General features: G+C 37.7%; 2 protein-coding genes across 30 annotated transcripts in view; one reads left to right on the forward strand and one right to left on the reverse strand.

Annotated features, from left to right (window-relative positions):
• LOC310892632 (uncharacterized protein) overlaps positions 1-12936 on the reverse strand; it is a gene marked incomplete at its 5' end in the record, with an annotated part of 30314 nt that extends 17378 nt beyond the window's left edge. Inside the window, 3 exons of the mRNA XM_083820671.1 lie at positions 8922-9002; positions 9159-9222; positions 12813-12936. Coding sequence (XP_083676797.1) covers positions 8922-9002; positions 9159-9222; positions 12813-12936 — 269 coding nt within the window. The remainder of the gene's footprint in view (positions 1-8921; positions 9003-9158; positions 9223-12812) is intronic.
• The window catches only part of PCDH9 (protocadherin 9), an 803467-nt gene that overhangs the window by 119654 nt on the left and 661876 nt on the right, over positions 1-21937 (forward strand). For 5 of the 29 annotated variants that reach the window (XR_014578269.1, XR_014578270.1, XR_014578271.1 and 2 more), the window contains one exon: positions 1-21937. This exon is cut by the window's left edge and continues 27208 nt beyond it; it is cut by the window's right edge. The exons of 19 other annotated variants lie outside the window; for them this stretch is intronic. Coding sequence is in view for 1 of the 10 variants with exons in the window: in XM_083820653.1 (XP_083676779.1) it covers positions 5872-5895 (24 nt within the window). In the remaining 9 variants the exon portion in view is untranslated. 5 more of the 29 variants (XR_014578273.1, XR_014578275.1, XR_014578276.1 and 2 more) reach the window with 5 other exon arrangements.

Here is a 21937-nt window from a genome sequence, read left to right on the forward strand (position 1 = left end):
CTCATGGGCAGTAGAGATGTACAGTGCAAATGGTGACAGCAGTTTTTGTAATGGTGATCTTGTTGACCCTTTTGGATCATTGTAGGTAACTTCCTCCCATCTTAACTTTTCTCTGCTAGTTGTGCAAGACGTTGCATGATTACAATACTATCCTTTCTGTTGTAGTGGAATATTTTCTTTCATAAGGGACTAAGGAATTGGCATAATTTGGAAATAAAATGCTTTGATCAGAGGTAAATTATCTCCCCTTACTTAAAGCAACAGAATGAATGATACTTCTGTAAGTCCTCAACTCAACCACAGATCAGTATATTGAGAATGTTATCAGAATCACTGTGAGCTGAAAATATTGTACAAAAGCAAGTTACTGATACTTAAGAGAAAGACTGATAGTTCTGCATATACAGTAAAGAAACAATGATTACTGATAAAGGTGATTTCATTTTCAAAACAGCAGCAGCAATATTGTTCTCTTCAATTGATTTTTACATGGAATGATTTAAAAGGTGTTCTTGTTTCTCTCTGCTTGCTTAGTAACAAGCATCAGCAGACAACAAACTTCCAATCAGTGTAATGAGAAGAACTACACATTGCAACAGCACTAACTTTACATACTGATTGTACTATTGGATTTTGAAGGAATAGGAAGGAAAACCAAAACAATAAGGGAACGGAACAACAGAATGATTTGGAGGACTACCTGGTAATATCTTTCACATTTTACCTTTATGTGAAATAAACAACACAACAGTAATGAAATCTAGCACTGGTGCATAAATATACTTCTCTGCACCTATGCAACTCTAGGGTAAGTGAAGAAATTCTAACAGGGAAAAACAAAGTTAAAATGTGTAACTTGACTGCTTTAGAAAATAAGTTTCTATAGCAGTTTTAACCAACAAAATCAGTCCTGCTGAGGTAGCTCCTCCCTCACACACAGGTGCATGTCTTCATCTTTTGCTCTGTCTAACCTCTGTGAGCTGTTGCAACTTGCTGGGTCCACAGAAAACAAACCCTACTAAAACAAAGTTATTTTTTTCTGATTGAAGGAGCTAAATATGCTTCCTGGTGAGTCAGATAATCCTGCTGGAGAGGAGTGGGAAAATACTCCTCGAGAGGGAAAAGGGCAGTTTAGAACACTTTCAGCCTGAACGTTGAATTCAGGTGCAAATATGAAAATGTTTGTGGCCTGTATAGTTACATATATATATATTGTTCTTACAGAGTCATGCAAAACATTTAAAGTAATAGAAATGGATTAGCATCTGTAGTAGATATTGCTCTGTCAAATGTTTTCTGAAACCTCTGAATTATTAAGGCATAAATTAGATTCTTTAAGAGCAGAACATTGTTTATAAAAGTGCACTTGTCAGTGTTGGGGAGGTAAAAAGAAATAACCCTGCCATGACAGTAGTCCCCAGGGAATACCCTACTTTCCTGATACCATCCATGTTCCTTGTGGTTCAGAACACTTGTTAAGCTGAAAGGGGGGAAGAGAAGTGCATGACATTTAGACTTGTTGTAACATAAACCATTTCTTATCTCTCCCCTCAGTCCCTCTTCTCTGCATTCCGTCTCCATTTACAACTTCACTATCCCTCCTGCCTCCTGGGACCATAACCTTAGTGTAATCTTTGTTCTTTTTGCTTCCTTCTGCATATCTAAGACAAACTGTATATTTTTCTTTTTCTTTTTTTTTTTGTCTAAAAAAAAATAATCCACATTTCCCTCAATGTTTTTGCTGCCAGAAGCCCATTTTTGTTGTTGTTTTGTTTTTGTTTTTGTTTTTTTTTTCAGACTAAATTTTCTCCTATCTCATCTCTTTCTGCCTCATAATTCCCATATCAACTAGCCCATGGGGCTAAAATCCCACATGACACTAACAGTTCTACCTGTTAGTCATGTATTTTTGGTCATAAAGCGGACATTGTCCCATTGGGTTGTAGAACCGAAGTCCTTTTCTTTTCTTTTTCCCAAAAGACAACCTAAGAGATCTTTAATTATGCCAGAATGCACTGTTCTTCCAACCTGGACTGGTTTTCAATAATCCTGGAAAGCATCTCTATGCCACTATCAACTTATCAAATAGTCACCAGCTCATTTTACTCACAGTTGTTAGCATACTTCTTGATTTTCATTTTAATTAGACATCTGGCAGTCTAGGTTTTCACTTCTCAAATTCCTTAATCAGCCAAATTTTCTTTTTTTTTTTTTTTTAGAATTTTCCCAGAAGCATTGATATCTTGGAAGAGCAGTCCAACTTGCACTTTACCTTATTTAGACTTAAAACATAAGCATCCCTGTGCCTAAATCCCATGGGGATCTGGTCTAGACAGGTGCCCTGTGAAGGAGCTTAACACACACTGACAGCAGAGAGTTTAGCAGCAAGTAGTCATGACCACAGCCACTTTCATTCAAAACATGTTTAGAATATAAAGTAGTGCTTTCTTTCTTTTAGAGCATTTGCCCAGGAAGCAACAGATTTGGGAGGACCTGAATGATGCTAAGTTCCATTATGAGTTTCACCCTAAATTTTGTTGCTTCACTTCTTTGGAACAATAGAAACAATAATATTTGCATATTTTGCAGAGTTATTTGAGATCTGTTGAAGAGAGATGTTTAAAAAGATGTACACATTCTAAGAGAAGCTTTGAAGCACCCATAGTTTTACATTAATAGTTCTGCATTAATAGTTTTGAGGTTCAAATAAATGCTGTTATAAATGGCACCACTTAGACAGGCCTTGTATGTTCCTAACTATGCAATCACCAAGCAAATGCAGTAGTTAGGTATCTTACGACAAGTCCATGTGGGAGAACAACTAAAAGTCTGAAATTAATGCAGCTAAATTAAGGACCATTAATCCTCTTCCTCTGTATGGAAACTCTTATTGAGGAATAGAGTGCTTAAGGGAGGATCAAACTCAAAAAAAAAAAAAAGGCATTTTAATTCAGAAAGAGAGTATCTACACAGAGTTTAATGTGATTTAATTTCTCTACATTAACTTCATAGCTTTAGTTTTTTCATCTTAACCTTCTCAACAGCAGGCACTCTCAAGTGATACCAGTTTTTCACAAAAGTATATCTCTGGAAAGCTTCAGTTGTAATCAGATCTGCTCTTTAAATGTTTATATCTTTCTATTTTTGTATAACCCAATAAAATTATTGCTAAAAAAAAAAATCATAGTTACCTTCATTTTACAGTCAACTGATTAGGCAGCAGGCATGGCCATCTGAGTGAGAAACTACTTTACCATATTAAAAATATAAATAAACTAAAAGTGACTTCGTATTTTAGATGTGGTGGTTAACAGCTTGAGGGGAATTGTTAAGCTTAAGGTCATGAATGATGGACACAATGGAAAATCACAGAGAACAGCAAAAGAAAGGGAGAGATAGTAAACAGCATAGCATACCTGCCCACAGAAACTGGATGTCTGAATTCAAACCTGATGATTATTAGCTAAAGCAGACCATTTCCCACAGCATTCTCCTGAAGAAACTGGCTGCTCATGGCTTGGACTGGCATACACTTTGTTGGGTTAGAAACTGGCTGGGTAGCTGGGCCCAAAGAGTTGTGGTGAATGGAGTTAAATCCAGTTGGAGGCCAGTCACTAGTGGAGTCCCCCAGGGCTCAGTACTAGGGCCAGTTCTCTTTAATATCTTTATCGATGATCTGGATGAGGGGATCGAGTGCACCCTCAGTAAGTATGCAGATGACACCAAGTTAGGTGCGTGTGTCAATCTGCTCGAGGGAAGGAAGGCTCTGCAGGAGGATCTGGATAGGCTGGACCCATGGGCTGAGGTCAACTGTATGAAGTTCAACAAGGCCAAGTGCCGGGTCCTGCACTTGGGGCACAACAACCCCAAGCAGCACTACAGGCTGGGAGATGAGTGGTTAGAAAGCTGCCTGGCAGAGAAGGATCTGGGAGTATTGGTTGATAGTCAGCTGAATACGAGCCAGAAGTGTGCTCAGGCGGCCAAGAAGGCCAACAGCATTCTGGCTTTTATAAGAAACAGTGTGGCCAGCAGGACTAGGGAAGTGATTGTCCCCCTGTACTCGGCTCTGGTGAGGCCCCACCTTGAGTACTGTGTTCAGTTCTGGGCCCCTTGCTACAAGAAGGACATTGAGGTACTCAGGCAAGTCCAGAGAAGGGCAACAAAGCTGGTGAGGGGTCTGGAGACAAGTCTTACGAGGAGCGGCTGAGGGAGCTGGGATTGTTCAGCCTGGAGAAGAGGAGGCTCAGAGGCTGTCTATAGGTACCTTAAAGGAGGCTGTAGCGAGGTGAGGATTGGTCTATTCTCCCATGTGCCCAGTGACAGGATGAGGGAGAATGGGCTAAAGTTGCGCCAGGGGAGGTTTAGGTTGGATGTTAGAAAGAACTTCTTTACCAAAAGGGTTGTTAGGCATTGGAATGGGCTGCCCAGGGAAGTGGTTGAGTGACCATCCCTGGAGGTTTTAAAAGATGTTTAGATGTAGAGCTTAGTGATATGGTTTAGTGGAGGACTTGTTAGTGTTAGGTCAGAGGTTGGACTAGATGATCTTGGAGGTCTCTTCCAACCTAGATGATTCTCTGATTTTGTGGTTCAAATGTTGTGTGTTTGACACAGTCTCTGGTAAAGGGGTATAGGAAGGTGTGGTACCTGAAAGCTGTGGTACATCCTGTTACTCCGTTCAGCTTGTTCCCAGAATAGCTCTCTATGTCTATGGTGTCTCCTCAAGCTTTACTAATGTGGGGGGGATTCAGTTTGGCTGCTTGGTTGTCCCTTTATTGTCCTACATTGATAAATATCAACTGTATGTAAAGAGTAATTATAAATTATATTTATATAAAACTGCCAGATAAACCATTTGATATCTGATATTTTATACTCTATAATTAATAGAAATTTATTCTCAGACATTAACATAGGAATTCTGCAATCTTTTCAGCATTGATAAAGCTGCATCATAGGCATGGGTACTGATACTTCTGTTTGCTGGAATTAACAACGTTTGGATTAGAATTTTAATAATCAGATTTAGATCCTTTTTTTTTTTTTTCTTCCTTTTTCTTTTTCTTTAATAACACACTGATTTCAGTGGCTTCCAAGTATTGTATTTACTTTTTTTTTTTTCTTTTTCTCCTGTCATTATTTGTAAAATTTCATGGAAAGGAACAGAACGTGGTCAGTTTCAACCTGCAGGGTAGTAGGTTCCAATGATGTATTGTTATGCTGATTATAACACTTATGTAAATGGAAGTACAGCCATAATGATGATAAAATAGAGTAAGAAACAGAACCATCAATGTCTCACATAGAAAGTAAATGGAATATTTTCTCATTCCAAGAGTTACCACATCTATGAAGAACAAATGTTTTGCTGGTTGTTATTACTGATTTTAGATTTCAAAGGATCTTGATAACTTCACTTTAATGTATTAGGATGATAACTTTTCTTAATAACAGCCTATACAATTAAGATCAGAAAATTAAAATCTTCTGCAGATACTAGATAGGTTTCTTATGATACAATAGTCATTGTTATTTTATAGCATTTAGATATTAACTGTAGACAGAAGGGAGTAATATTTGAAAGCTGTGCAACATTTTAGTTTAGAATTATGAAACTAAACTTCAGTGCTGATCTTCACAAAAGTGTTCAGCTACAACGGGAGAAGCATAACAGTCTTCAGAGAGAGATGCCAAATCCCATGCATTTCTTTTATCATAAGTTACAGTGGACTGCCAGTTATGGGGCTAGTGATTTTTCCTTTTCACCTGTGCATTTTGTTAGAGCGCACATAGACTTACATTCTCCATTTAGATAAATCAATGCTTCCTGTCCTCCCACCCTTTATTTCTCACTGCCCACTATTTTTCTTTCAGTTTGTGTTCCCCATTGCTGGGTGAGCAGCTTATGAGAAATAAACCACTGAGGCACATCAAATCTTATAAGAAGGCCAGGTCAGTAATTCAGTGGCTGAGTTTTTCCAATTCATTCTCTTTCAAGTGACTTGTTTGAAAACAAACAACAGAAATAAAACCTTATTGTGTCTCTTGTTGCTATTTAACAAAACTATAGAAAGACCTTTTGCCTTAATAATGCCAGTGACATGCATTTTGTTTATCTTTCTAATTATTTATTTATAGTTGACATGAAAATACTTCCCACTAGACATCGCTGACTACATGACACCAAGTTGCGTGTTGCCTTTGTGAGACTTTTATTATAGCATGATTAAAATAGTGCATTAATTATGCATCCTGCTATAAAACTGGATACAGCAGAGGAAATAAATAGATATTAATAATACATTAGTTATTAATCTCTATATTTGTTACTTGAATGAGATGCAAACTACTACATCTTCAGTTCATGAAGACCATTCCATTAGTGGAATTTTTAAGTTCACTTACATCTCACTACAGTGGAAGGACAAGATTTTTTTAAAGGTCACCTTCTGGTACAGATGAGTACTTCTGAGTTGCTAACACATCTGTATTATGAAGCTAAAATTTTAACTGACAGTGAGATATGTCAGTAGCATAATAAACAGATTGGCCACCAGGCTGGGCCATGTGCAGTCAACATTTCATCAAGATAAGTGGTTGAATTTATGGACATTAGAAGAGAGACACCTTCCTGGAGAAACAAGAGCAGACTTTTGTACTGAAGGGAAGCTATATTTTGATGAATTTATGAAAAGTATTGTAGAAATGGGTATTTAAAAACATTAGGTTTTGTAAAGTGCATTGTGATTGGATTGCTTTAAGAGAAGATTGTAAGGTTGTCTGTGGATAACATACATGTGAGGAAGTTGCACCTATTTAATAATAATGCAACAGGTTCCAAAAGCCTTGCACATAAAGGTGTCATTTAGTTAAAGGACAGAGCCAATAGATTAAGAAGTACAATTGCAGCCAATTAGCTGCAGCAAACTTTTAAAATACACCGTTCACTCTTTTTTTTTTTTTTTGGCTCAAGCCAAGAATAAAATAAATTTATTTAATATAAGAACCACTTGGCAAGATTTGCAGTAGGAAATTAAATGTGCCTGGGAATGTTCACAACAGTGAGGTCAATTGTCATGGAGTGACCCACTAGTCTACAACAGCAGGTGGTTGCAGATTGCCAGAGTAGAATCCTGTTAACTCCTAAAGCTTGTCTAGAAGATAGTTTGGGAGAGACCTACATGACCAAGGAGTGTTTGTGCAATTTAACAGGTGACTGAGTTTTAGTTCTTTGCTACGTTCCCTAGCATTTGTTGTTTTACTGGTAGTGGTAGTCTTGTTAAGTGAATGCCCAGAAGGTAGAGTTGTCCAAAGATAAATTTCATTCCAGATTTTAGTTCCACCATTAAATGGCATACATATAACTTTCTTATGGCTGAGAGTTTTTAGACATGTTCTAATTTTGTATGAAGGGGAAGTCAGATAGATCTGCTTAAAAAATGTAAAATCCTTCAACTTTCATCTACACATGGGTGTATTTTCTCATTGACTTAATATTGAACAAGGACAAATAGAAAACTTCGGAATGGGTGTACAGTTTTAAAAGTTGTTTGATTAGCTTGGTCTAAAAGTTGTGTCAACCAGGACAAATTATTATTGAAATGATTAATATTATTAATATCAATTATACAGCAACAACAATATAATAATTATTAATAAGAATAATACGTAGCTCTGGCTTGGGATTTGCACGAGTAAATCTGAAAGCACATAAACAAGAAAGTAAATATTATTTTATGAACTATGAAAGTGAAATGGAGTCAACTGCAGTGTAATGGACAGAACCACATTTTAGATCATTAACCAGAGTCAGGACGAGGATGTAGATGTCTTGAATCCCACATTAAAACTCTGTTCATTTTTACAGAACTAGTGGTTGAGCACACAGGTTTAAATTTTTCCTAAATAAATTTTCTGTCCAAAGAAGACTCTGAGTCAGTGATTGTTGGAGTCATGCAATATGGACAAGACAACCCTCAGGTTAGTGGGTCAGAAAAATATATGGATTTATATTAAACTAAAATGGCTTTCTCTCTTCCTGTATCTTGTTTCCTGTATTTTCATACCTTCTTAGTTTCCTTTGAAAGAAGACAGAGGAGATCACTCAGTCAAGAAGGCAAGCTGTCTGCCAAAAGAGGGATTCACCTGTATATAAACCCTTCCTGATAAATACACACATTTTTAAAAACAATTCCAGTGTGAGAGAGGGAGTTAGGAGAATATAATAATTTACTAACTTTTAGAGAATTTACTAACTTTTTAGAAAAGGGGGGACTGAGAGAAGGAGTTAGGGGAATCTTATCAAGTAGAGATAGAGTGCTGACGGCATGAAACTAGGACTAACTATGGTGCTTGTGCAAATTAATTAAAGCAAGAAGCCTTGGGCCCCTTTACCAAGGTCAGTCTCTTAATAAGGGTGTGAGCCTATCTTAAGAAACTGGTAGAAACTGGTCCTGTGGATGGACAAGATCCAAGAAGCAACTGAGTCTGCGCAGAGACAAGAGGTCAACTAGCGGTGATGAGGAAGAGTCATCAATCTTCATCCCCACAACCCCCGACGACCACCACCAGAATACACTGCGCAAGCGCAGATGGGAGGAGTTTATGGAAATGACTCCTTGGAACTAATTTTAATACGAAGCGGGGACAGGTTATGAATATGTATAGGCGTATTGTGAAACTTCATGCATATGTAACTCTTTACTGCATATAACCAAGGCAAGTTGCCGCGTCAGGTGCGCACGACTTTGGCGGGACTACCCCCCGTGCTGCCCAGTGCTGAATAAACATACCTACTTTACAATCTTACTGATTGTGGAGTCCATTTTCCGCAAGTCAAGTGGTGAAAATAAGTCTCTTTTTCTACAATCATTTCAGTTCATCATTATCTGTACTCTTGGAAAATTGTTTTTGTAGTGTCTAACCTGCATTTTCTTTGCTCCAAGTCTATGTTGGCACATCTGGCTCTCTTCTTTCCAAGTCCTTTGCCTTCCCTTTTATAGCAACTGTTGAAATATTTGAAAATTGTTAATGGTCTTAAGTATGGAAAAGCTTGACTATTGAGTATATCAAAAAGTGAATCTGTTCCTCCTTTCATTACTACTTGCAAACCTTTCCACCACTTTCATTAAAAGACTCAGTAAGCATCTCTACCATTTTACCTTGAAAATGTGATAATCTTCCTTTCTAGAAACACTCTGTTCATTGCAGTGTAGACCTCTTCTACTAAGGGAGATGAAAACACATGAATAAAAGTGAACAACAGATCACAAACGAGAAAAAAAAAAAAAGCTGAAAAAAAATGTGCTGATGTTGTAACCACTCAACTGTTGTACTGTTGAATTTCTTTCATTTTAAAACAATGTTGCATAATTATATAGTCACTGTTTGCTTTGTTTTGTAAAACCCTGGAGTGATTTCTGTGCGAGGAAATGAAATGATCTGGCTGGCTGCTGAATGCTTTGGCTACTTTAGGGCAGTTCAGTAGGTGTTTCTGCATTAGCTGTTCGGATTTTTTTTCTTCTTTATTCTTTTCCTTTTCTTTTTGGTAGGGAAAGTCATAAATATATATATACTCCAAAAACATGATACCACAGCATTTCTGTAAGAATCGTGTCCTGCTGTTTGTTAACCTTATATATGTAAACTTATATAGCAACAGTGCATTCATTCAGTTAGCTTACAGTGGTGCTTTGGCAGTGCTTTATTTTCATAAATGCATGTAAATCCTTCTGTTTAAAGCACAAGGTTTTCTTAACTTCTCCAAATACATTAATGACGGTGTAGCTGACAGAGCACAAAAAGGCAAACAATATCAAAATTTAATTCCTGCTCTGATACATAGACACTTTCTTTGTTTAAACTAACTCTTTATTTGTGCTTACTTTGGTAGGGTTTATATTTATAATTAGAGCCCCTCACAGTTTTTCTTTAAGTTATTGATTACACTGCATTCATCCATCAAGGTTGATGAGCTGTAGAGAAAAAAACCCTGACATTTTCAGGGGTTTTATTCATGGGGGAGAAGAAATTGGAGCCATTTCACTGGGGCTTTATAACACACATTTGTTTCCAGGAATATGTAAATTTCCTTCAACTATACCAATTCTATGTAACTGTTACAAAGAACTGCTCAAGAATGACTTTGGTTGGAAGGAACCTTAAAGATCATCTAGTACCAACCCCCCTGCCTTGGCAGGGATGCCACCCACTAGATCAGGTTGCCCAGGGCTTCATCCAACCTGGTCCTCCTCCACCTCCATCCAATACCTCCTGGGATGGGGCATCCATCCCTGGGCAACCTGTTACAGTATTTCAACACCCTCTGAGTGAAGAATTTCCTCCTAAACTCTAATCTAAATCTCCCCTTTGCCAGCATATATCAAGCTTTTTGTCCACCAGAATCCCCAGGTCCTTCTCTGCAAGGCTGCTCTCAATTACTTCTTCTCCCAGTCTATAATCATGTCTGGGACTGCCCCGACCCAGGTGCAGCACCCTGCATTTAGACTTGTTGAACCTCATTAGGTTCATGTGGGCCCATTTCTCCAGCTTGTCCAGGTCCCTTTTGTTGGCATCCCTTCCTTCTTTTGCATCAACAGCACCACTCATCTTAGGTCATCTGCAAACTTGCTGATGGTGCACTTGATCCCACTGTCTATGTTATTGATAAAGATATTACATAATACTGATACACAAGACAGATCCCTGAGGGACACCGCTTGTCCCCGGCCTCCACCTGGACATAGAGCTCTTGACCACAAATCTCTGGGCATGACCTCCAAGTCAATTCCTTATCCAAAGAATGGAACATCCGTCAAACCATCTCTCTCCAATCTGGAGATCAGGATGTTGTGTGGGACCGCATCAAAAGCCTTACAGAAGTCCAAGTAGATGACATCAGTCATCTTGTTGAGTACCTCAGCCTTCTCCGTGTCTTCTGTTATCAGTACAGCATAAGTACAGCAATGGAAAACAATATGTGTCTCAAGCAAACCTCTTTCTAATTCGAAATAGAAAATATTCCAGTTGTATCTCAAGACAGCAAAATTTTGATAAATCTTTTGAAAATCCACTTTCAAGGCAAGTTCTGTGGCAATTCTTTAAGATTTTTTTAAATAATTATAAAAATATTATTAATATTTATAAATATTAACATTTATTAACATTTATAAATAGTATTAGAATTATAAATAAAAATATATAAAAATAAAATATAATAAAATATAAATATTATTAAAATTATAAAAATATTATTAAAAGATTTGTTTAAATAATTATGCTGAAAAACAAAACAAAACAAAACAAAACTACAGGAGCTGAATAGACTAATTAAAATTTATTTTTGAAGATAAAAGAACCAAAGTTTGATGGACTTCCTACCTTTGGCATTGGTCTGAATGATATGATACTTGATTCATAATATGGAGCAGCAGCATAAGCTTTATGAGTTAAAGCTTTGGTAGAAGCTGTCATATATGGGACATGAACTTAAGGAATGTAGTTTCCTGAGGCTTTGGGGTGGTTCTTGCATTCTCTCCCCACTTTGTAGCCAGCTAGCTTTCTTTCTCTGTAACATCTGTGGCTTCTAGGCTTTATGTGGCTGGTTCAGGCACAGATATTTTTGGCTGCGCATCATCATTACATGTACGCACACACATGTATGCATGCACACACACACACACACACACACACACTGTTTCTCTGCCTAGCAACCATAGAAGAGTCTGTCTAATGAGAAAATAAAAATGCTGTATGAGTGAAGCTACTGCTTTGTGATTTCCTCATACTAACGCTTTGACAGTATGCCAAGGCATTACAACTCAGGCCCAAGTTACAAACGAAGTCTGGAATGAAAAAGGAAAGGAGAAAAACAAAACAAAACAAAAACAAAACAAAAAAAAACCCTGACAATATAATGCTGAAGAGAGCTGAATGTTATTCTGAGAGGTGCTAGCAGCTATGAAAGGAAACAATGGGGTAACATTCCGCTTTCATTTTCAGTTCTTCCTTGTTATCTTCCATATTTGCTTGGAACCCCCTTTCATGAATAAGATGTGCTCTGGTAAAGAAAGCGATGATACATGAAGTAGCACTGTGACAAAGCACAAAGTGATCATTGCCCTCTGCTTATCCTCACTGCACTTTCACACCATTAACAGTGTAACTAATAAGACTTGCACTTAGTATCTCACCTTTATGCTTTCTGTGGAAGTGTCATACTTGAAGAGCAATGGCTTTTGCTAAAGCACTGCAAAATAATAGGTAATTCTCATAACATCATTCTGAATAGACACATCTTATTATTTCTCATTGTGTTGGTGGAGAAAGGAAGGTTAAATGACTTGCTTCAGCTCAAACAAGAAGTCAGTGATTATGATCAATGATTCGTAGACTTGGCTTTTCTAGTTAGTTTACTTGAAATAACATTGTAACATGAAAAATAACTGCATATTTGGCAATTGGTAAAAATTTCCAGGCTCTAATAACTAATTTTGGAATTGTTTACATAAGCAACTCACTTCTCTATGTAAAAGTTTTAATTCTCCTTCTGCTAATATTGAGATTTCTTTTTCTGGTTCCTTCTCTTCATTCTCTTCGGTCTGTGCTCCACCCCCCCACCCACCCCCACCCTCTCCCAAGCTCTTTCATTCCCCTTGCCAGGATCTGCTCCTAAGTACTTTGCTTTCAACAAGAGACTGTCTTTTTGTAGCAGGCGCCAGTTCCAGTCTGTGGGATTGTAAACAGAAAGTACCCATGACAACTGATTCATCCCCCACAGAGACCACACATAGTACCTACAAAATGTCTGCACTTACCAAGAGAGGATCCTGTCCCCAGCTCAGGTTTGCAACATGAAGTGCCAGAACAGGTGCCAGGAGAATTTGTTTGGGCTTGAACTTTATGAATGAACCAATGTATGATGAGGTATTCAGTCTCCATTGACGTTGCTACCTGCGTTGTCTCTATTTAAAGAACAGACGAGCAAGCTTCAGTCCACAATGTGATCATTTCCCCCAACACCTGAGTTAATAGGAGTAATTTCTACTTACACCATGTCTTTCGTTTGAGAAGCTCTCACTCAACAAACATAAATTAATTAAGCTTTATGTTCCCTCTGTGCAGCATTGGTAGACTTAGGAATAGAGTGGTTTAAACATTACACTAGTATGCCAGTTGGGAAATACCAGAAATCTAGTTTTCTTCCTTTCCACATGCCCTGGGGCAGATTCAATGTGTGCCTGAAATGCAAGGACTGAAAAAGACCATGGGGAATATAGTATTGATAGTGCAACTATGCTTACAGTTTGAGACAAGGAGCTGTACTTGTCTGGAAGACAGGTAGTTGGAAGAGCTGAAATGCAAGTGGCAATGAAGTGAAAGCTGATTCTTTGCAAAAAAGTTAGGTACTAAAGCCTGCTGAGGTACCACAGACTTTCCAGCTGTCATTGAAGAGACTTGTGTGTCACAGTGGCCTGTATAGTTCTGCCTTGTTGCCTCCTCTCAAGTCAAACCAAGTAAATTAGGAATACCTCTTCCGTAAAACTGATTTTCCTGAGATCAAGGTGGTGAATGTGTGCAAGTATAGATTTCCTAGAGGGGACAGAAGGATAACTGCATTTCCGCTTAGCATTGCTTGCTATGGCATGTACTACTGAGGTACGTGACAGCTCTGGCTAGTCAGACTGGTAGTGTGTATACCTCCTAGTATGGGACAAGAGCAGGCATTTAAGCTTAGGAATTTGCAGGCCTGTTGATATTAAAAATTGTATAATGAACGAATGCATTTTTTCCTCCTCTTTGAAGCCTCATCTTTAATGTGCTGTAACTTCTGTTTTTGTTTGCCAGAGTAGCAGCTCCATTCTGAATAAACTATTATCTGAGGCACTAGAATACTATCGGTAAAGAAAGTGAAAAAAGAGACTGTTAATGTGTGTGAGAAAGAAAGGTTTCTTCATTTAAGAGTAATGGCTAGAAGACAATTAGGGCCTGGCTTTTAAATCATAGTGTTAGGCCAAAGTATGTTGTGTCTGCAAACTGGAAATGTTGCATTATTTTTAAATGGCTGAATACCTGGTGCAGCATCCATAACAATTGTTACATATCTAAAGTTGCATAACTTACTACAGTGAAAAAGAAGAATGAAATTTGAATTTAATCTACCTAAAGAGAACATATCTTGACCTTTACCCACCATTGAGTATACATCCTAATCGTAGGCTATTCATACACTTTAGTTTACAAAAAAATGACTCAGTTAATGTCTTTTAAATCTTTACGGGAGGGAGAGTGGTGGACATGTGCTGCTTGAGCAATGGTTGCTGAAGGCATTTTGATTACTTAAGCTTGGAATAGGTATAATATCCCAAGATGGGGGGTCCTTATGCCATGGCAGTGCTTTCTCTTCTCCTGATAAGTGTTTGCATGCAGTAACTCAGGCTGTTTACTAATCCCCAGAGGGATGTTGCAGTGCTGCTGCCACCCAAAGAGAGACAAGCTCTGCAGGTCCCTCAATACCTAGGGAAACATGAGCCTTCCTTTTGTGCTTACCCAGTAACCCAGTGCAAATATCTTTCCTCTAGAGCATAAGGGGATAGTGGAAGATTTTTTATTTATTTATTTATTTTTAATAAAAACTGGATAAAATCCAGTGAATTGATGTTTTTAGCCATTAAAAGTCACCAGGGATTTAATTCTCAAGGCTAGCATTGATCCACAGGTAGCATTTCAGAGGCCTGAAAACCACTGATATCTGAGCCATAGAAATGGATTTGAGTACTAACTTTTCTCAGCTCTCACAGATGAAGCTTTATTTTATTTTATTTATTTATTTTGCTAATTCTTACAAGCAGCAGAAGGCTGATAATTATTGTTTTCAGAGGAGTCTTCCCTACTGTTGGCTGGTTTGATTATCCAGTTGGCCCATTATACGTTGCTGGACTGTGTCTGTCCTCTTACTACCTCCAGCTAGCAGAAGGAATATCCAAACGTAGGAAATATCCCTTCAAAGCTCCAGTATGCACCTAGTACAGTTATTCGGGATTAATAGAGTCCTATTACCCTGTGTGAATCAGCTTGTCCAAACTCTGTAATTCAGAGTCTAGCCAGAACTTCATGATAGACTTAAGGAAAAAAAATAAATAAAAAATCAGTTTGCCCATACAACAGAAGCAATTTCAAGGTACTTTTGTCTGGTTTATTTGTAGGGTTTCTACTACTGTCATGAACTATCTTGTCCTACATAAAGACCATTTAAAAAGATCAGGGTATGGCAGGTTTGGTTATTAACTATTATTTTTGTAACAAAATGAATCCTACAAGGCAAGTAGAACTCAGAATTAAAAGAAATACTTCTGAAGTCACAGAATCACAGAAGTCCAGAAGTCCTGTGTCTGTATGTGTGATCACTGGTGAACTTCAAAAACACAGCAGGAGTCTTTCCAGAAGGTTTTGCAAAGCTGTGGCTTTACTAAAACTGTTTCTTCACAGTTCTGGAGCTTCTTGACCAAGCAATTCTTTCTAACACTCATGGAATTTCTTTTTATTTTATGAAAATTCACTGACACAGATTACTAGTAGCTGAAAAGTGAGAAAGGAAAAGTCTTTGAGTTTGATTTCCTTAACTTACTTTTGCATCAAAGTTGCTACAGTCTGGGCATCTCTGTTCAGTTTTGTTTCTTGTTTTGGGTAGGTGATACTGTAAGGACAAATACTTGAGTCTGTCAGAAAGTAAATTTAGTATTGTAATTGTGCCAGTGAGACTAACTAAAGTGGTAGAAGGAAGAAAATAACAATCTCTTGGGTTTTTGGTTGTTTATGATATCTAGTTCCACAACTGGTTTTGAACTAGAAGTAGAAATGTACTTTGCTTTATACTCATGATTCAGTTCTGCCACTCAAGTTCCTACCCCAAAAAAGACCATATTCATTCTGTTGAAACATGGAAAGCTGAAAATTCATTTTGATTTTGTAAGAGGAAATAAAAAGGGCTGAAAGATTCATAATAGAATTTCAATGTATAAGTGAAATACAGGCTTGAACCTGAGGGCAGTCCTTTTAAAGAGCTTAATGACATCTGTGTGTAATTTAATAAATGACTGCTGTAACACAAGTGGAGAAGCTCTCTAACACATTGTTTTTGTGTTTATTACTCAGTTCAATTACTATAAACAAAGGATGTAACTTTATAATAGTTTCTGAAATAAATCTAGCCTAAAAAAGTTGGAATCATCAGACAGTTTTGTCCATAATTCAATGATTTGGTGCCAGACTCACCTACAAACAAAAGGCCATCTTGTATATCAGTAGCAAGGTTACCAATTTCAAGAGCTTAATAACAACTCTTAGATGATGGTTGAAATAGAGATATGTTTTCAGCATAAACATTCACAAGTTACTGTATGCACAGAAACACTTAGCAACAGGTAGAGGTCAAATATATTAATTCGTAGGCTTTTATTTCTATTTACTCCCACAAAAAGCTGGATTTTCAAAGAAAAGGTCCATGAACTAAACTGTAATTTAAAACTAAACATTTATTTCACCATTTGAAATAACCAGATGCTTCATTAGGTAGCAAACCAATTTCCCCTGAAAAGTCCAATTTCAAGACTTAACACAACGCTCCAAAATCATTTTTCCCATGCTGCTTTTCCCACAGAGTACAGCTGCTTTCATGTATTAAAAGGTTTTGTTTGCTCAGTAGATCTATAAGTGCCTGAATTTTCATGCCCTTTTGCCACAGATTTTTCCTATACCTCTTGTGTAGTTTGGTTTGTGTGTCTTACTTCATATTCCCTGCTTTTGCTGCTTTTGCAGCAGCAGCAACCTGCCTGCCTGCCCGCCCGCCATGCCTGCCCGTCCTCCCTCCCCACTTCCTTCCTTCTCTCCTTCCATCCCTTCTTCCCTCCTTACTTTCTTTCCTCCCTCCCACGACCTAGCCCTAATTAGAGCAACACACTAAGGCTGAGAGGACAGGATACAACAGCCTCTAAAAGCCTGTCAATGATGCTTCTTTTTAAGTGAAGGAAAACTGCTAGCACAGCTGCATACTGAGGTGGATTTACACCTTTCACTTTTTTTTTTTTTCTTTATATGACGAATTTCTCAAAAGCTGTATAGAAGAATGAGTTAACTGCTGATGCATGAAGGCAAACGAAGACACTGCCTTACACTTAATGGCAGCCTATGGACAACCCTTTACTTTAGAGCCATTTTTTTTCTGGGGAGACATTGTCAAGGTCAGATGTGGGGTTATTCTCTAGTCTTTACAGGGAATTTGAGGAGAGTCTTAACTTCACATCTGAGAATCCTAGGATGGGAACAAATCTGAGTTAGCATTAAAGCTACAGTTTGTGTCTGATTTCCTTTGAGCACGTAATTGTTTCAGACTTGATGTCTCACACAGTACCAGTAGATAGCAGAAATGCAGTTAATTTGGGGATTTCATTTATGAGTTATGATCCATTTTAACTTCAATGCAGATTTTTTTTTTTTTTTAATGGAGTAGTAGCTGGTGGCCTGAGTGACCAGTGTGCCCCCCTTTCCCAGCACTCCTCTTTTCCCTGCAGGCTCCATTAGTTACGAGTTTCCTCCAGTATGAGAAAAGCAAAAGGGAATAAGGCAAAGGACCAACAAGACTGCAAGCTGATGTTTCTTTGCCTGCTTGCTTCTATTTTTCCTGTTTATTAAAGTGGCTGCTGTCATCCATACAGCAGCTGTGCCTGGTTGGAGAAGGGCAGCGGGGTCAGAGGAAGACTCAGGCCGTAATAGCAGCCAGAGAGGATGCACTGGATATTTGTTGCTGTGCTTAAAAATGCCAAGTTAGAGTAATACCTTAACAGTGCAAATAAAAACAAGTTATCATCGCCTTTCCATAGTCTCCAGCTAGGCTGGTTACAAAATAATCAAACATATATTATTTGATGTGATGGAGAACTTCTGTCCAAATGACAGGCAGGAAGAGTAGGTGTATCGTTTGGTAATGACTGACCTAATGACTCAGACTTTACCTAATGCAAATAGACGGGAAGAGTCTTGAGTTGCACCTGCCTGCATTCTTGCTCGCTAGCGGACAGTCTTCAGAACAAGTTGGATCTTCAAAATTGAATTTTCTACTTGAAAACACAGTTAAATGTAAGTGATTTTTGCAAGAAACTGAAAGCAGATGATTGGATTAAATTATTTTAATTCCACAATATTGTTACTGTGAGAGAATCCATTTGGATTTGTGTTTACAAATTTATCTTTAATACAGCTGTGATTTTCCATATGCATGATGTTAAACTTCCTGATTTGTGTTTTTGTGTTACAGCTTGTGACAGGAAAAGTCACCACCTTCAAATGGGATAACAATTTTATTTAAAAAATCTCTCACTGCAGAGATCAAACCCTTTGCCTTGTAAACAGGCTGGAGAAAACATTGCCAAAATGATTAAAAGGTCTTTGAAAGTGTAATTCTAACAATCAAAAACAAATTAACTACCAGTTAACATGATTATGTGCATTAAAAGTGACTATAACGTGTGAAACCTGCAGTTTCGTATGATGTAAGTTCATAAAAAGGAGACATCAAAGAAACCCACAACTGTAAAATGTTAAAAAATATTTGGAAAATTAACTGAAGGTTGGACTGTAGATGATTAGAATTTATTTGAAAATTCTTTTAAAGAGATGTTTTCATTAAAATTGAGTCAGAACACTTGCTTTGGTGACTTTAATAAATTGGGATGAGTTGGTAAGAAAATATGAAATGTCAGATGCTTTGACGTGATAGAAAATATCACCTTTCAAACACCCAGCAGAATTTCAGAGTAGCTACTAATCTGTTACTTTGCCAGTGCTGGGAAATGATTGCTGTATTTCCAAATGTCATCAGAGTAGTTTGAATCATGCCATACACAAGTGAATTTCTGAATATTCTTATGAGCTTTTCCAAACAACTGAATTCCTCTGGCTTTGGCAATTCTCTGAGCCAGAGTTTAAATACAAACACATCCATCGTTTTGGGCTGAAGGACTTTAATCACGTATCATAGATTATGTGGGTATGTTCAGCACTTAGGTGGGAATGAAATCCTCAGAACTCTTGTTAGCTACCATTGTGCTGAAGTCCTTGTGTGCCAAAATATCTGCTGATAAAACCTCCAACGCTCCTGCGTCAATATATGCATACAGCTGTTCATGTAGTGAGGCTTTTGGCTTGTTAAAAACTGTGCCTTTTGCATATTTTCAAAGCAGATATTCTTCCTCCTGGGCCATCTTCCCACTTGCTTTCTCAGTTTAAGAAGATGAACTGAACCTCAGCTCACCTGCCCAGAGAGCCTGTCATTACAGCCTCATACTGGGTGTATCTGTATGAAGAGGGAGAAGTTGCAAGGAGAGATGACATTCCCCATTCTTTAATTTTGCTGGAGAATTGAAGACATGACATGACAGTACTCCATGACATGGCATGACATGACTCCTACTCCTTTTGGAGCACTTGACTCCAGAAGTGGGAGGAAGTGTGCTAGGGATAATCGTGGCACTACAACCTGAACTTAGGTGACATACTCAGATGTGGGTTTTACACATCTCTGTCTCTTCTCCCTTCTGACTACTTTCTGCATCTCCTTGTTCAGGATGCTAGCTTTTGCAAAGCTATTCTTAAGCACTTAAAATGCAAGGAGAGCCTGACAACATAACAGGGATCTACTGAATCCTTCTTTGCAACTGGGTGCCAAACAGGCATGTCACCAGTAAGTATTGCAAAGGCTTAGTCCCTCTTTCTTTCATCCTGAACTAATTAACACTATGATTAAAAGAGTGGCTGCAGGCCATGACTTGCACTGCTTTTACCAGTGATGGAGTTAGACCAATATAACAAGAGAAAGTATATCCTCTACCATTAAGCCTCCTGTGAAAAAGACAGCTTTTACCGGCATGTGATAAAAAAGCAGTGTCCCTTTTCATGGAACAGCATTGCCTGTTTTTCTGGCAATGTTAGATCAGATACTGAACCTGCTGAGAAAGCACTGCATGGGATCTGTTGCGGTAGCTGCCTTGTATAGCTCTCCAGGTATAAGGGAAATTTTTAAACCTTCTCAAGTTTGGCACATGGGATTCTTACAAACAGACAGCACTAGGAAAAGGCTTAGGTTTCATATGCAGTAACATTAATTTGGGGGTTCTCTTTTTATTAATTAGTCAGGTGCTCAACAGGGTGAAGATTTTTCTTCTTTCAAGGACTTGGCATGTACTTTTGTTTGGAACAGAATAGAAATGTAATTTCACAGAGGAAATGTAATCTCATCTTAAATATTTACAGAATGCTAATTTTATGCTTATATGTTGGCAGAAAAGTAGAATAGCATTAATTAGTCTGAAATATTTTCTAACGGAAACATGTTTTTCCCTTTGGCTAGGACCATATTAGTAAAGAAAACATCCATGACCACTCTCTGGCCCTTAGATTATGCAACGCAGTTTTCATCCATATGGCTAAAGTCTCACTTGTTCTTTAACCCTCCTCCAAAACAGAATGGCCTGATTTGTGTTGCCAGTTGGAAACCAGTACTGGTTCCTTCTGTTTCTCATGCAATACTCAGGCACTATCTGGCAGATGCTATTTGGCATGGTTGAAAACTATAGGAGAGAGTTAGCAGTTAAAGAGTTCCAGTGTATTTCAAACACTGAACACATATTTGTGTGCCAGTGCTTGAGCCCATGTGTTTAGTATTATAACCACAATGAGAGCCTGTTGCAAATGCCATACAACCTGCACACAAGGCTAATGCTGAAGGAATAGCTAAGTTCTGTTCTGAACAAGGAACTTAATTCGCTAGTCACCTGCACAGATGGTAGACAAAGCATAGTGTCATACTATATTTGTAACTAAAAAGACTATCCAGGCATTGAGATGGGTTACTTAGGAGGCTGTGAAAACTCAATTTCTGCAAATTTTTAGGTACGGGTTAGGAAGATATCTATTATGAATACTTAATCCTGCCTCACATTAGGGAGATGGCCAAGTTGATATCCTGCAGATGTCATCAGCTTTCAATACTACTATAATTTTAGAATACTTCTTTGCCGGAAGTTATGGCATGTGTGGAAAATAATTTCCAAGTCTCTATTGTATTGAGTAAGCAATTCCTTTTTGGGGGGAAAGGTGGGTGGCAGATGAGGTATGTGTGTTCACTGACATGGACTTCTATAGTAGAGAAAAACTCATTTTTCGTCTCAGGAATACTGATGTAACAAAAGATCCCTTTGGAAATTTTGATATTGAGATTTGCTGTTTATCTAGAAACTCATCTATACCCATGGATGCAGAATAATTTTTAAATATCAAAAAGTAAATTTAGAAACACATATGTGCATTTGTCTTTGATAGCTTAAAACTACTCAAAGAAATATTTTCTATTCACAAAAAATTCTTATAATGATGGAATGGTCATTTTTAAAAATTTTTTATTTTTTACAAGCAAAAGCTATATAAACATTTGATTTCCTATATATTTAATATAACTGCTTCTGATCCATAAATTGAAATCCCTTAATGTTAATCTCTTGTCCCCTTTTCTGTTCCTCCTTCTCTCCCCTCCTTCTCCTCAGGCTTTCACATAGGATGGTTTCAGGATAAAAAATGCTAGGAATTTAAGAAGTGTTTCTCACTCCTGTAAAATTATTAGTGTTTCAGGATACCACTAATGTAAGATATATTAGACTTTTTGGTTAAACGTGAGAGCTATCATTAATTCTGTTTTGCAGAAACATCACTTGAAAACTCAGTTACAAATTCAAAGCAAAAAAAAAAAAAAAAAAGGCCTTTGGAATCATATCTGAAATCAGCATTAAAAGTTATCTTTCATTTTTGTGTTAGTTAAACATCTGACATATTCCACAGCAGTTTTTCTTTTGTGAGCATAAAAAGTTAGAAGCTTCTCAGATGGTGTTTAGTG

This window comes from Anser anser, assembly GCF_964211835.1.
Source record: "Anser anser genome assembly, chromosome: 1".
Classification (NCBI taxonomy): Eukaryota; Metazoa; Chordata; class Aves; order Anseriformes; family Anatidae; genus Anser; species Anser anser.